This window comes from Myotis brandtii, unplaced genomic scaffold (genome assembly GCF_000412655.1).
Source record: "Myotis brandtii unplaced genomic scaffold, ASM41265v1 scaffold48, whole genome shotgun sequence".
NCBI lineage: Eukaryota > Metazoa > Chordata > Mammalia > Chiroptera > Vespertilionidae > Myotis > Myotis brandtii.
The window spans coordinates 9,998,681-10,014,974 of record NW_005368341.1 but is presented as its reverse complement, the minus strand read 5'-3'; the positions used below and the strand labels follow the sequence as shown (position 1 = coordinate 10,014,974).

General features: G+C 33.9%; 1 protein-coding gene across 9 annotated transcripts in view; it reads right to left on the bottom strand.

The window, feature by feature from the left end:
* Positions 1 to 16,294, bottom strand: part of SLC25A40 (solute carrier family 25, member 40) — a 40,642-nt gene that overhangs the window by 16,696 nt on the left and 7,652 nt on the right. For 4 of the 9 annotated variants that reach the window (XR_001364032.1, XR_001364033.1, XM_014547597.1 and 1 more), the window contains exons 2-9: positions 9,666 to 9,731; positions 7,889 to 8,009; positions 6,468 to 6,527; positions 5,773 to 5,826; positions 5,522 to 5,646; positions 2,919 to 2,986; positions 1,134 to 1,258; positions 395 to 568 (exon numbers count right to left, since the gene is read on the bottom strand). Coding sequence is in view for 7 of the 9 variants with exons in the window: in XM_014547597.1 (XP_014403083.1) it covers positions 395 to 568; positions 1,134 to 1,258; positions 2,919 to 2,986; positions 5,522 to 5,646; positions 5,773 to 5,826; positions 6,468 to 6,527; positions 7,889 to 7,985 (703 nt within the window). In the remaining 2 variants the exon portion in view is untranslated. Of the gene's footprint in view, positions 1 to 394; positions 569 to 1,133; positions 1,259 to 2,918; positions 2,987 to 5,521; positions 5,647 to 5,772; positions 5,827 to 6,467; positions 6,528 to 7,888; positions 8,010 to 9,665; positions 9,738 to 13,119; positions 13,144 to 16,294 lie in introns of those variants that run through there. The other 5 variants (XM_014547598.1, XM_014547599.1, XM_014547602.1 and 2 more) reach the window with 5 other exon arrangements.

Below are 16,294 nucleotides of genomic sequence, written 5' to 3'. Positions count from 1 at the left end.
GCCGCCCAGGGCCGCTCGAGGCGCAGGTAATCAGGCTGGCCAAGGCTTGCGCTGTCGGCAGTGGCAGCAGCAGAGGTGTGATGGGGGCATCTCCTTCACCTGATCGCCGGGTCGCCTCCCGCCCCTGAGGGTTCCCGGACTGTGAGAGGGGGCAGGCCGGGCTGAGGGACCCCCCCCCCCTCCAGTGCATGAATTTTCATGCACCGGGCCTCTAGTTTATTCAAGGAAGACTCATAAAGCTTTGAGAGCCCAACACTGATCTAGGAGTTTTGGTTACTAAAGAAAAGAGCTCACACTTAGCCTTAAGGGATTTAAAATATAGTTGATTTTAAAGTAATATATAAAAAGACAAAGCTAATTAAAATTTAGCAGATATTCATAAGATAAATCCTACCTGAGAATGGTACATCTCTAAGAAGAGTAGGAGTCCAGCCAGTCCAAAGGGAAATCCAACCATCTTTGGACACTTTCTTGCTGACAAATTGATGCAGCTCCTTGTAAGAAAACCTCTTAGATTGCATCTTGGTTCTTATCAATTCTAAGGGACTTATTACAGTTACTGCACCAACTAATACAAACAAGCAAATATTAAAAAACAAAACCAGAGCCATGTACTATGCAAATACACATGCAAAATTAATAGTTCATGCATTTTATATTTTAAACTTCTATTTTGAAAAGTCTGCAAACCTTAACATCAAATATCTAATGCCAACATACTGGCGCAGATTTATTTTCCTTGATAAAGGTCTTTCTTAAAAGTCTGTTTTCAGCCCTAGCTAGTTTGCTCACTGGTTACAGCGTCGGCCCTTGGACTGAAGGGTCTCAGGTTTGATTCTGGTCAGAGGCAAGCGAGTAAACCTAAAATCTAGAATCTAGTCTAAAACCTAAATTCATTCTAATATCTCTGATCGAGATTCAACAGGAATGGGTTGATCCCATTTCATTCTGATAGCAATTACTATGCCATATGCCTTCTAGAGTATAAATATTAACAAATCAGTAAAAACTACAAATGCAAAATATATATTATCAATATTCTGAATTTCGTACAAATTCTCTGTGAATGTCAAAATTGTAAAAGATTCTTTAAGCAGAAATCAAAATGAAAATATAATAAAGGTATTACTTACATCTGGCCACAATTCCAGCAACAATTGGTATATGGCTTTCATTTTCTCCTAATTTAGATTTCAGGAGAGCAGTTAATTGATCATAGCAGGTAAAATAGATAACTGTAGCAGGAACTGCCATTACTCTGTTAGAAACACACAAACAAACAAAATTACATAAAATTATCAAATTTTTAAATATAAAACTAAATTTCTTATATTTTGTACAAGCTAAAAATCATAATGAATCAGCCCATGAGATCAATTTTTCTTTTATTTTAAATATTATTAACTTATTAGGTTTTTAAAATAGGTATCTGCCCTCCAGAAGTTTACATTCTAGTTGTGAAAATAAGTTAGAGTACCAGTCAGATCATAAATAGTAAAAGATAAATGAGGACACTTCTCTGTCTCCTAGTCTTGTTCTATCTGCTTCTGGTCTCCCAAATCTTCCCTCCCAATTATATTTACCATAACATAAAAATCACTGAAGTAAAAAGTACAAGAGCAATTGTAAACTATTTTTGAAATATTGACCATATTCCATACCGCCTTACAAAACTGGAAATAAATTACCACTAATGATGCCATGCTTATATATACTACTACTGAGGAATTTCTGACAACATTCTTTTAAATGAAAATATCAAAAGGGAATTATTAATTAAATTAAATACAGTTGCAGACACTGTCATGTCATAAATGTTAATGCAACAAGAAACCTTTCTATGTTAATAGACTAGCTAAAGTACATTCACAGACCATATTTTGGAATGCCTAATGTTCTAAAATGAAGTTTGATGATGAGAATTTAGAAATACAATTAACTGTTGGATCTAACCACTAACTTTATAACCTTAGGCAGTTAAAATATATGCCTCTAAGTTGATTACCAAAAAATAAATTAGAAAGAAATGAGGTATATAAAGGCAAGCCATTAGTTGGGATTTTTAATTTGGCCTTACTAGTTTATCACATTAATTCATATAATAGCTTGTTAGAAATTTAAAATTATCTGGAAAAGGAAAAGTATACTTATCACAGTATCTCCTTATTTTAGTAAAAAAACACAGTCAAACATCAAATTCTTAATTTCTGAACATGAAAAAAAGTTATGCTTGTGCACCACAGACGACACAACAAGCCTGGTTGCTCAAATCTTCTATACGTTCAGGAAGGCATTATTTGTATGCTTGACCTTTGGCCAACTTCAAGAAATGTAGCCCTTGGAATATTCCCCATTATAAGGTTTTTCTGTATACCTGGAGCATTATTTCAACTTGTCTGGATTGATTTATACAAATGATATGATTTTTGGTAAACATCTGCTTTCCTTTTAGGGGTCTGAAGTTTTGGTAATCAGAGTTGTTCACAAACACAGAATATGCCTGTGTGATCAACCAGTAGCCCTAGGAAACGCCTTACACAGGATGCTGTAGTTCAATGCTGAAAGAATAAGCACACAAATCACACTCCCCTCCTCAAAACAAAACAAAAATAGAAAAGAAAAAAAAGAAGAAGCACATCCTGTGCAATGTCGTGAGGGAGGACTTTGGAGTCTATTGCCTGGTCAACTTCTTTTGTGTCTTTTTCCTTTACTAAACCATAGTCGGGAGTATAACCTTCATTAGGTCCTGTGAGTCCTTCCAGCAAATCATAAATGTGTTGGTGGTTGTGGGACTCACAACACAATGTTTTAAAATATGAAAAAGTTCTAGTATTAAAAATGCACAGTTTTTTTAAATCATGCTGTAATGCAAAACAACACTATCATTTAGTAAAAGAAAATATTAAATTTCAACTTACAAGGTGGGGGGAAGGCCACTCCACAGAGATTTAATGCCCTCATTTCGAATGATTTTCAAAAATGCATCCTAAAATCATAATAGAGAAAAGTAGTCAAAATATATTCCTGAACCTGACATACAAAAAGTTTATAATAATAATTGGTAATTTGATTCTTTCAAGTGTTTATTTCTAAAATACAAGTTTCTCAGATGTATGTATGGCCAACCTTTTTTTTTTTTCCCCCCTAAGGAATTGTCCTTAACTTTCAAACACAAGTAAAGGATTCTGGATGATACTTTCAGCTTACAGAATAAAGTCTGTATTACTCAGCTTTGGATTGTTCTAATTAGCTCTAAGAAACCAAGTTTTTCAAAAATTACTATAAAAAGAAAGTGGAATAATGGCAGAGAATTTGTCAGATTAATTCTGCTTGCCAATTATGAAATCTGAGAAAATATCATTTAAATCCAATATCTGAAATCTCTGGAGAGGAACCAAAACCAGGCAAAAACTAAAGGGAAATCTGCTGTTAAAGGACAAAGTGCAATGAGTGAGATTTGCAAATCTGCAGCTTTTTTTGCCTATGGAAGTGGCAAAAAATCCACAGCACAGTTAGCTGGTTGAGATGGCAAGTACAGAGTCCAGGCTGGAAGAATAATCAGACAGCTAGGGGGAAATCCTGGAAAGGAAGCCACTACCAAAAAGGCATAAGCCCCCAATGTGCATGCAGTAGCAGCCACAAAACTTGGCTCTCTATTAACTTGTATGCAATCCCAGAGAAAGACCACAGGGTCCTACAGTCCACCAGAGGGAAGCACGAGTTTAAGTTTGAATCCGGCCAAAGTTTAACTGCCTTCTAGAACAAAACTAACTCTTCAGAAGTACATAAAAGAATCCAGAGTTTTTATAATAATCATTCGCAATATCCATTATCCAATCAAAATTCAGTAAACAAAAAGAAACAAGAAAATGTACTCATACTCAAAAAAAAGTCCTGAGTAGAAACCAACAAGCATGATTCAGATGAAACAATTGGCAGCTATTATAAACATGTTCAAGAATTTAAACATGATGTATGCATAATGAATGAACAAATTTGGAATTTCAAAAAAAGTTACTATAAAAAAACAGCCAAATGAAAACTCTACATCTAAAGTGAAAAATTTACTAAGTGGGCTTCACAGCAGAAAGAAACAGCAAAGAGCAAGTCAATGGATTTAAACCTGAAGGGAAATACAGGATAGGCAAAGTATATTTACAGTGGTGAGTATGCAAAACACAGAGTTTATTCTTATATTGCTATTTATTCATTATTGTATTATTTTCCACATGAACAACTGTAAACCTATAAAGTAGTATAACAACCTTATTTCAAGTCATAGATGAAAGAAGAGAGAATAGGTACAGGAAAAAAGTTAAGCCAGAATTCTATATGCAGCAAAAATACGCTTGAAAAAATGCTCAATAAGTACATTTTAGATGAACAAAAACTGAAATACTCTGACAAAATACCTTTAATAAAGAATGTTGAAAGAAGTTCTTCAGAATGAAGTGTTCACAGAAAAACAATGAGTAGTTTTTTATATTTACTTTCACAACAAAATCTGTGAATGAAATGTATGTAGCAGCTTTATTCAAAATAGCTAAAAATTGGAAACAACTCAATATCTATATCAAGGAATAGTATAAAAAGGAACAAACTATTGAAACATGCAACAATGTGAATGAATCTCTACATAATTATGCTAAGTGAAAAGTGCCAATCCCAAAATATTATATATGTTATGAGCCTATTTAATAATATTGTTGAAATTACAAAATTATATAAATGGAGAACAGACTAGTGGTTGCCAGGAGTTCAGAGCAGGTGAAAGCACAAATGGGTATGACTATAAAAGGGCAAAAGAAGGATCCCGGTGGGGATGGAATTGTTCTGTATCTTAACTGTATCAATGCCAATATCCTGGTTGTGGTATTATACTTGTTTTGTAAGATGTTACTATTAGAGGAAACTGGAAAAAGGGTACTTGGAATCCATCTATATATTTTTCTTAAAATTGCGTATGATCTATAATGATCTCAAAATAAAGACTATTTTTTAATTTTAAAAAATATACACCCCCCCTTTTGTTCTACATAAAAAATCATGAACAGCCCTGGCTGGGTAGGCTCAGTGTTAGAGCAACGGCATGTGGACTGAAGGGTCATGGGTTCAATTCCAGTCAAGGGCACATACCTCAGGCTGCAGGCTTTATTCCCAGTCTCTCCTCTGCGGGAGGCAACCAACTGATGTGTCTCTCTCACATTGATGTTTCTCTCTCTCTCTGTCTCTCCCCCTCCTTCCACACTCTCTGAAAAGAATCAATGGGAAAAATATCCTCTGGTGAGGATTAACAAAACGTTGTGTGTGTGTGTGTGTGTGTGTGTGTGTTTTTAAAAGCATGAAAAGAAAGTTAAAGTGTTAAAAGCAAAGAAGTACTTTCCCTTTCCTGCTTCAATATCCACTTTTTATCTGTGGGTAAATTTGCTAAGTATATGATAAAATTTTACTGTCTTGTAATTTGAAAGATCTTTCACTCACAAGATTAAATATAAAAATAGAAAATATACTGTGATTATACATAATATAATCTCCTTACTAATGTTCCCCGGAAATATCCTGGCTTCTTATACCATGCTTTGTTGCCTTCCTCTTCACAGATACAGAGATGATCCATAAGTCCATTATTATATACAAAACATTTTCCTAACAAAGAAGATTACAACAGTCAACAATTATGTCATACAACTGTATTATTTTTATTGATGAAAAAATTGAAATTACAATGAGGGGACTAGAAAATTGTAAGAAAATATATAATCTTGTCCTTACCTTTTGGGATGAAATATACATAATTTGATTTGCTTAATGACACAGCATTGAGATCTAAATTCACAGTGGTTAAAAAAGTGAGCAAATTTTATGTTTTCAGAAGTGCAGTAAGCAAATACAAACAGAAATAAATATTTTTTTTGGTTATGTGGGGGGATGGAGAGAAAAGATAAAAGGAGGAAAACCTGTTTTGATATGAGAATATGAGTGTACGTCTTCTCTATTTGACAAGAAAACTCTGTGGTATGAAAGGGAAATGCAGACAAAAATATATTATGAAATCTAATGTATATCTGAATGCTGCTAAGAGAGTAGATCTTTAAAGTTCTCCTGACAAGAAAAGCAAATTTGTGAAGTAATGGATGTTAACTAAACTTACTGTGGTGATCATTTTGCCATGTATACATATATATTAAATCATTATGTTGCATACCTAAAACTAATACAGTGTTATTTGTCAAATATATCTCAAATAAAAATCATCCTCTTACCTAATTAGTATAGGTTTATGAAAGTGTTATATATACATTTGTTTTCTGCCTAGATCTCATCATGTACAATTAGGTGAAGAAAACCTGCTTCTGCATTATGGTACAGTTTTTTAATTGACAAAAAAAGATTAACATTCAAACAAAAATGAATGCAGTAACACTTAAAAATCTGACATAAACTTCCAGTACCTAACTAGTACATACCTTTGTAAAATTGGTTGCTTTGGGCTTGCAGTCGAATTTTAACAACATCCAGGGGTGTCACTATGAAGATATTTAAGTTTCAATTAACAAGAGACACATGTAAGTTTAGAAATGTTTGTTCAAAGAACACAAAATACAGGATGGGGCAAAAGTAGGTTTACAGTTGTGAATATATATTATTTTTTATTAATTATTGTATTATTTCTATATAAGCAACTATAAGCCTAGTTTTGCCCCAACTTGTGTATTGAACCATACTTTTCCTCATGACTATATAATGGGTAAGATTATTTATCTTAAAGTGATTTTGAATGTAACGTTCTAATTTTTACCCTTGAATTTTGTTTGAAGGGGATCAATGAGAAGACGATGTAATTACTTCTGCTACAAATATTAAAATGTCACTTAAAATTTTTCTACAACTATAATTCCATTAACATTAAAACTAAAAGACTAGTCCAAAAGTCTATTTAAATATGGAGAATAACTGTATTATAAGTAATCAATAATCAAACAATACTAGTCTTCCTAATCTATTAAATTTACTTGTATCAAATGAAAACTATAGTTAATGTAAATTTGAGTAAACTAGTCATACAGCATCTTTATCAACAGGTTGTGTTATTCCATTTCGGAACAGCACAGTAAAGGAGAATGGTTTTAACTTGCATGCTCTATTTGGCCCAAGCAGAAAAAATGCCAAATAATGGTACCAAAGAAAACTTTCCCTCATCTGACAATGATCTCTAAGGCCTTTACAACTCTAACATTCTGACCTGAAGTAACATATTACCATCCTAAAGCAATTAGTTTATGTTTGTTCTAGTTATCTGCTATGTTATTGAAATAAACCAGCCAAGTTAAAATCATTATGTTAAACTGTCACCTAACTATGTCATTTGGCTGTGTCTACAAGAAATTAACTATAAATTAAAAAACAAACAATAAAACCCCACAGAAAATTGGTCCAGAGAAATTTAAGAAATTCACCATTAATATAAGAAAAGTTAAACAATTTGTATTTATTGCTATTGTAAATTGTCCAAATTCTGTATTATTCATTATGCTGATGTTTTATTTCATCTTCTTGCTATTTTAAAAAAGGATAAAAGTCAGAAAATTTTAATACTAATAGGGACCATAGAAAACTCCTAAGATAAGCTCCTAATTTACAGATGAAAAATAAAGCTCAAGAGAAGTAGAGACAATTCCAAAGTACATTCACCCTGAGAATGACAAAGCAAGGACTAAAATTCAAGTCTCTTGATATTCTGTCCTGGGTTCTTTTCATGTTATGCTGATGGAGGGATACTGTTATTTATGAAGGATGAATAATAATATTAACATTATTTCACAGATAGTAAAACTCAAATGAATTGATTCACCCAGTTACATAATCTACATCAGTAACATTATTTTACCCATTAGTGATGTCAGTATGGCCCCAGTACAAGAGGCAACAATCTGTTGAAAAGGTGTCACATTGCAAATCTGTGGTCTCTCTCCTTCAGGATCCATATTTTTAACTAATTGAAGAAAAATCTGTTAAAGAAAAGCAAGATGTAAGATAAAAGTTTAATGGAAAATGCCCTCAAAATTCACTGCTATAAATTTAAAAAACTATAAAAACAATAATCAGCATTAATGTCAAAGCACATTGTGACAACTATCAAAAGTAAATGTGTAAGTTCTATACACAAAGGCATTACACAACTGTCATTAATAGAACATGTCCTCTGATTTTTCAAAAAGGGTAAGTACTTCAGCTAAGCCATGAGCAGCATCGCACTTGCAAGACAATAAAGCATTAAGAAAACAGACTCTATGTAACAGAATGAAAGCACCTGATCAACAAGACTCAGAATCTGTGAATTTAGCCTCTTAAGAACTACTCAGATACTTTAATATGGCAGAGTTATCAGCAAATATAACCTGATTTTTACTGCATATCAAAAGTTGTTACAAAGGTATAAAATAAAAACACATAATCTCCATAAGAAGCATTTTAGAAAAATTTGATGAGAAAAGCAAAATATACTTTCTAAAAACAAAGTTAACAAAAAAAAAAGCATAAAAATCACTTATAAACTTGCTACTCAAAAATAACAACTGGCAAAATATAGGTGTCATCTCTCCAAATGTCATGTACACACAAACACATATGTAAATATACAAATGTTGTGTGTATATATTATATACAGGGTGGGGCGAAAGTAGATTTACTGTTGTTTTTACATGAAGCAGAGTTTATTCTTGTATTATTATTGTTTTATTATTTTCCAAACAAACAACTGTAAACCCACTTTTGCCCCACCCTATATGTATATGTAGATATTATCTGCAGGTGCAGATTACATTTAATTAATTAAACATGATTAAATATTTGTATATCTGTGTACAGACTTTTTTAAAACAAAAATAGGTTACTATTATTGTATGTAAATTATAATTGAAAAATAAAATAAACAAGTTAAGTTACTACTATTCACGTTGTTTAGTAGACCACTTTGACACTTTAAAAAAATATAGACAGTGTCAATAAATATAGATCTACATTATCATTTTTAATGCTTGAAGTTTTTAATTTCATTAATTTAATCAGTCTCATATTGTTAGATACTAAGGTTACTGCCAATTTTTCAATGGTGAATATGTTCTCCCATTCAGTGGGCTGCTTTTCATTTTGTTGATGTTTTTCTTTGCTGTACAAAAACTTTTAAGTTTGAAGTAGTCCTATTTGCTTATTTTTCCTTTTATTTCCCTTGCCCCAGGAGGCATATCAGAAAAAATATTTCTATGAGAAATGTCCGAGATTTTACTCCCTGTATTTTTTTCTGGAATTTTTATATTTCAAGTCTTACATTTGATTCTTTAATCCATTTTGAGTTTATTCTTGTGTATGGTGTAAGAAGGTGATCTAAATTCATTTTTTTGCACATATCTGTCCAATTTTTCCAACACCATTTATTGAATAGACTGTCTTTACCACATTGTATGTTCTTGCCTCCTTTGCTGATATTAACTGACCATAAAGACATAGTTTATTTCTGGGCTATTTTGTTCCATTGACCTATATGTCTGTTTTTATGCCTAGTACCATGCTGTTTTGATTACTATGGCCTTGTAGTATAGTTTGATATCAGATAGCATGATTCTTCCAACTTTGTTCTTCTTTCTCAAGATTGCTGTGGTACCTACCTGGTTTAAGTCTTTTCCTCAACTCTATGCTCCAATATTTTGTTTGTAACATCAGTAGCTGAAAATCTGTAGTGAAAACCAAACAAAACTTTTTATCTTTTCACACAGGAAAAGGATAACAAGCCTAAAGGAAAGGAGCATGTACAAAACTTTAAAACACAAATTAACATTTATTGACTGCTTTCTGGTAAGTACTTTGAGAAATATGAAGAACACTCCAGAAATGCTAGCCTTAGAGTTATGGAAGTATTTGCACAAAAATGTTCTATTATCCCAGTAAATATATTTCACTTTAAAGACAAACAACTCTATAACCTGAACACACTGATCAATCTTAGATTTTAAGAGTCAAAATAACTGATTTTGTGACGTGAAATTAAGTATCCAGCATCATCTACGGCATATTTGGGAGAGGGGAAATTTGATCTGAATCTAAGCAATCCTTTAGATCTAACTTCCATTTAGTTCTAGCAGCCAAACTTGCTAAAATAATCTTGTATTATTTCTAATTATTGCGTAATAGTCTCTTGAGGTTGTTTTTTTTTTTTTATATTGTCTGCAAATATTTGATTTCTGCCATTCTCAAACATCATGAGACTAATTTAATCCTCTTATTGCAGAGGCCAGGATTTCCAACACAATATTAGATAAAGAGTGGTGAAAATAGCCCAGCCGATAGGGCCAAGTGATTGATTGTTGACCTCTGAACCAGGAGATCAAGGTTTGATTCCCCGGGTTGCATAGGGGGCGTGCAGGAAGCAACTGATCAATCAATGATTCTCTCTCATCATAGATGTTTCTCTCTCTCCCTCTCCCTTCCTCTCTGAAATAAATAAAAACATATTTTAGAAAAAGAGTAGTGAAAATAAGTATACTTGCTCCATACCTCAATTTAAAAAAATTCTAAGATTTCCTATTAGGATGTTGTTTATTGTAGACTTTTTGTTTTTAAACAGAGACTTTTTATCACATTAAAGAATTTTATTTCCAATCTTAATATACTATGAATTCTTTTTTTATTTCAGCTTTGAGGTAAAACTGACATATAAAATATTTAAAGCATACACCACGGTTATTTGATATACATATACACTGTGAAAAGATTCCTCCTATCTAGTTAATTAACACATCATATAATCTAGATGAAACTGACAAATGCCAAGAATCACATAAACCACCAAAACTTACTTGAGAAGAGACAGAAAATCAAAATAGACTTATAACAGATTTAATTAGTAATAAAGTCTTCCAACAAAGAAAATCCAGGACTAGTTGGCTTCACTGGTAAATTCTATCAAACATTTAAAAAATAATTAACACCAATTCTTTTCAAAGTCTTCTAATAGATAGAAGAGGGAATACTTCCTAACTCATTCTATGAAGCCAATATTACTGATACCAAAGCCAGAAAAAGACATCACAAGAAAACTACAAACTAATATCCTGTATGTACATAAATGCTAAAATTCTCAACAAAATACTAGTAAACCAAACCCAGCCATATATCAAAACAATTCACACCATGACCAAGTGGGATTTACCTGAGAAATAAACTAATTAGATTTACTTGATACAAATGCTGACCTATCTCACTAGTAGTGTCAAATTTAAGAATCTAGATTAAGTCCTCACTTTGATCATTCTATCAACACTGACTATTCTTACATCTAATAGAAAGGTAAATATCTTGGTATTAGCTACTAAAAACTTGTTTTTAAAGCACACGCTATGTTCATAAAATTCAATAGGACCAATAAAACAAATGTTGATTCTACTTCACAATTTTGCTTAGGACCAAATCTTTAATAAGAATGTCACAAATGTATAAGTCTATTAATTAATTATATAAATTTCCCAAATTATCTCAGTATAAAATAACACTGATTGATCAAAAATCAGGATCAAAATATATGCAAAGACTCTGTGAAGTGGGGCAAAATAGAACTGTAGTAAAGAAAGAAATTTCAAAGACTGAAAGAAGCTACCCTTAAGTGGATCGTGGAAGAAGTCACATGAATTGTAATGGACAGCAGAATAAACATTTTACAGCAATATAATGATGATTAATCCAACAGTAAAAATAAGAATTTAACCTTTATTTAATCTATCTGCTGGGAGCTGAGCAAGATGTTTCATCTTTCCGCAATAACTTTCCCCAAAATCCTATGGCATTAAGCTTTTAAAAAGGCAACATTTATACTTAATATGTATGATTTATAATAAAACTAACACGATCACTTCATGGTATAACGCCATTAGAGAAAAATTTAGCAATATATTATAAAAAACAAAGATGTGGTGTTCTAAAATAAAACAAACAAAAAAACCCTACATGAGACGCCAGTTCACACCCAGTGAGTGCCTAGGATGTGAGACTCTCATATATTGCTGGAGAGAAAGGTTAAAAACGTCACTAGTTTCTCATAATGTTAAACATTCAGTAACCACATGATCCAGGAATTCCAAGAAAAATAAAAACATATTTCCACAAAAGAGCAAAAGACCAATGTTTATAGCGACATTATTCATAACAGCCCAACACTAGAAACAACCCAAATATCTACCACCAGCTGAATGGATAACTTGTGGTATATTCACACAATGGAAATACTACTCAGCAATAAAATGGAACAAACTACTGATACATGTAGTAAGATGGATGGGTCATAAAGTAATTTGTTATGCAAAATAATTAAGATCTAAAACAGATAAATTATATGTTTACATTTATAGGAAGTTGAAATCCAGGCAAAACTACTTATGATAATAGAAATCAGAAGAGTGGTTATCTCTGGTGGGAAAAGGGAGCTTGGAACAAGGGCTGATAACCTTCTGAGAGGGCATAAATGTTCTATGGAGTGGTCATTACATGGATATACGTATTTGTTAGAACTCATCAATCTGTATGTTTAAAATGGGTGCACTTTATTGTATGTAAATTATTAAGAATATTGAAAACTTTTTAAATTTAGATGGTGAGTTCTCACTGGCATAGCACACTGTAGGTACTCAATCAATACAGAAGGAAAGAAGGAAGTGGGATAGGTAAGTAAACTGTTTTACAGTCATGGCCAAATACGTATTCTGTACTATCTACCCTAAAAGAATTTACGATCTAGGTCAGAATATGATATATAACCTTTGAACCAGTCACACCCCATACTGGGGATAGAGCTTGCAACCTGGGCATTTGTCCCGACTGGGAATTGAACCTTGACCTCCTGGTTCACAGGTCGATGAGCAACCACTGAGCCACCGCTGGCCGGGCCCAGTTCATTATCTTTAACAGCTACTTTGGGTGCCACAGCAGCTTTTGCACTATGCTGCCTCAGAGGGCTCCACTCTCAATTTTTGAATCTTCCTGTGTTGCTTATTCTCCATTTTTACCCTTCCCCTAGGTTGTGTTCAATGACTTGACATGCTGAATTTTTCCTGCTTTCCCAGCCATGCTCACCTGAGACAATGGACTTCAGTGCCACAGCCACTAACCAACTCTATCCTTTCATATGCTTGGCCTGCAAAACTAAGAACTTAACCTCTGAAAAACCTTGGGCCTTCCAATTCACCAGAGTAACGAGACTCTAAAATGTGAAAATTAAATATTAAAAGTAGCAACAGAAGATAGTATATCAATAGTTGGCAAATTAATCCAAACAGGAATTATTACAGGCCCCAAAGGAGCAGGAAATAAAAGCTGCATCTAAGCTAGGCTTGCTACAAATAGGAAAGAGGAACAATTGTCAGCCAGGTGGAGAGACTTAAGCAAAAGAAAATAGGAAAGTGATGATATTACAGAAGAACAAATATATCCGTTTGTCTAGATTCTAGAATAAGAAAATTATATTTGTGTTTGTATGAGGTAATCTGAAAAAGTCAATTAGTTCTCATTTGACAATCACAAAAAATTGCTAGGTACAGTGAGCAGATATTGTCTGCATTTATACATGAAGAAATTATAGCATAGAAAGGGTAATACTTGGCCAAGGTCCTTAAACTATTTAGAAGTAGAGCCCATGCTGAATGAATTATTTCTGATTCACAGCTAAATGTTCCTTTAATTAGTTCATTCTACTCAATGTTCTCCTACTTTGCTTAATAGAACTCTTTAACCAAACTTCTTACCACAAATATTCTTCTTGAATGTATACTTTTTAAAAGCACATTTCAACACATACTTTACATAAACCTTATTCTCTTACCAACACATGAGCAGGTTTCTATACTTACAGGACACAGATATAGGACTAAGTCCTTCATCCTATGGCTATTAAAAGATTTGAGTTCCAATAATTTTTTTAAAATTAATCTTGGGTTACAGATTAGAACGTTACTAACACTATCTAGTAAAACAGACCCTGCTTTTCATAGCTTGGCATTATCACATGCAGTGCAGTCAAGGGTGTGCCTAAAACAGTGATGGCGAACCTATGACACGTGTGTCATTTTTTTGGTTGATTTTTCTTTGTTAAATGGCATTTAAATATATAAAATAAATATCAAAAATATAAATCTTTGTTTTACTATGGTTGCAAAGTTCAAAAAATTTCTGTATGTGACAGGGCACCAGAGTTAAGTTAGGGTTTTTCAAAATGCTGACATGCCGAGCTCAAAAGGTTCGCCATCACTGGCCTAAAAGCATAGGGATAATGAGATTACTGTCCTTCCTCATTATAGTAAATAAGGAAGGTAATTCATCTTTCAATAGAACATAACATGGGCTTCATTTTTTTATTTTCTTCAATAGAAACATGTTTAAATCCTTCCCATATCCCCCAAACCTTCCAAAGACCCAATCTTCCCTTCCTATCATTGTAATTCCCTACACTGGCAGATTTTTTGCAAAAGTACACTCAATATGTTTCCACGTCAAGCCTAGCATTACCTAGTACAGTACTTACCTTATCAATATAATGAATTTCTCACTAAGGAAACCAATGACATCTTAAACAACCAGAATGAATCAAGTCTAAGAGTTTTTGAATTCTTGTGGATAGAGGGGCTGGTGCGGAGTTTACCACAATTACAGCACTTACTGTGCTCTCACTGTGTGCCAGGCACTGCATTAATAAGAATGTTTCATTTAATCATCGCATCTGAGAAGTACTTATCATCCCTTTTCATAAATTAAAATTGAGACTCAAAATTACCCAAATCCATATGGTTAGTGAAGCCTACACAATCCCAATGTTTTCAATTCTGTGACTTTTAAATATATATGTAATATCTATCTATATCTATCTATCTATCATCTATCTATCTATCTATCTATCTATCTATATTTATATTTTATTGACCTCAGAGAGAAAGGGAGAGGGAGAGAGAAATAGAAACATCAATGATGAGAGAATCATTGATTGGCTGCCTTCCGCATACCCTCCACAGGGGATCAAGCCTGCAACCTGGGCATGTGCCCTGACCCAGAAGGGAACCATAGGTTGACACTCAACCACTGAACCACACCGGCTGGGCTTCTGTGACTTTTGACAGCGGTTTTGTTCCCAGTTCTCTTCCTAACTCTGTGGCCTTTTCTCCGTCTCTCACTGTTTCCTCACCCTCTGCTCATCACTACTTCTCTTGCTTCACAAGCTCCCCCGAGGCAATTACACTTCCTCCCAGGACTGTAACTACACACTATATTAGTGTTTCTCAACCTTTCAACGTTTTTTATAAACATTAAAATCTTGCTCTCTCTGTAGTTTTGAAAATAGGTTTTTCCCAAATAGAAATGCTACTAGTAATGTTGGATATTTGTCCAAACTACACCTCCTCCTGCCTCTCAAGATCTGCTAATCCCCACAGCTGGGAATTGGTGATTGGTCTCCTTCTCCCATGCCTGAGAATTAGTGACTGGTCTGTGTGATGTCCCTCAAACCGATCAACCTTCCCTTTCTTTATCGCACCCACTCCCAGACATCTTTCCTGAGTTACAGACAAGTATTACCAACTGTCTAAAAACACAGTTCCATGGCTGTCTCCCCAGGCCCTTCGATTTAAAGCCATCCGAAAAACAACAACAACAACAAAAAATCTCTCTAATCAAACCTGAACCATCTCTTTTTGTTCTCCATTTTGGCTAAAGGTATCCCAATCCACCCTTGTCTATGCTTTCAGGTACCTATTTTCGAAACGGTTTTATTAGCACTAACTTCTCTGAACTATTAGGTCAAAAATCAACATTAAACAATGAGTGCCTCTCATGGCCAGGGGGTAAGAAATGCAAAGTGTTACTCTTCGTCCTGGAGTGTACAAGCAGAAACATACCCAAGCCAGTATTTTTTTTGGTGAAGCGCTTTCCCATCTACAAAACAAAACTGAAATACTTTACAAAACATTTAAATTTAACCCGTATTATAATCCCATTATTATCCCCGTTTTATAGATGAAAAAACTGAGGCTCAAAGGGATTAGGTAATTTAACCAAAGTCTTACAAGCTGGTCAGTGTCCAGTCCAGACCCCAAACCCAAGATTTGAGATGTCCAATTCCGCTCTGGGACATAAACTTCCCCACCATGAGACAGGTCTGTGCAAACCAAAGCAGCACACGGGGTCAAGTGCAAGCGGGGCGCTGCAGGCGGGGGCCTCCTGGCCCGACCCTCCCTCCAACGCCCCCCGCCAGCACCTAGCAAGT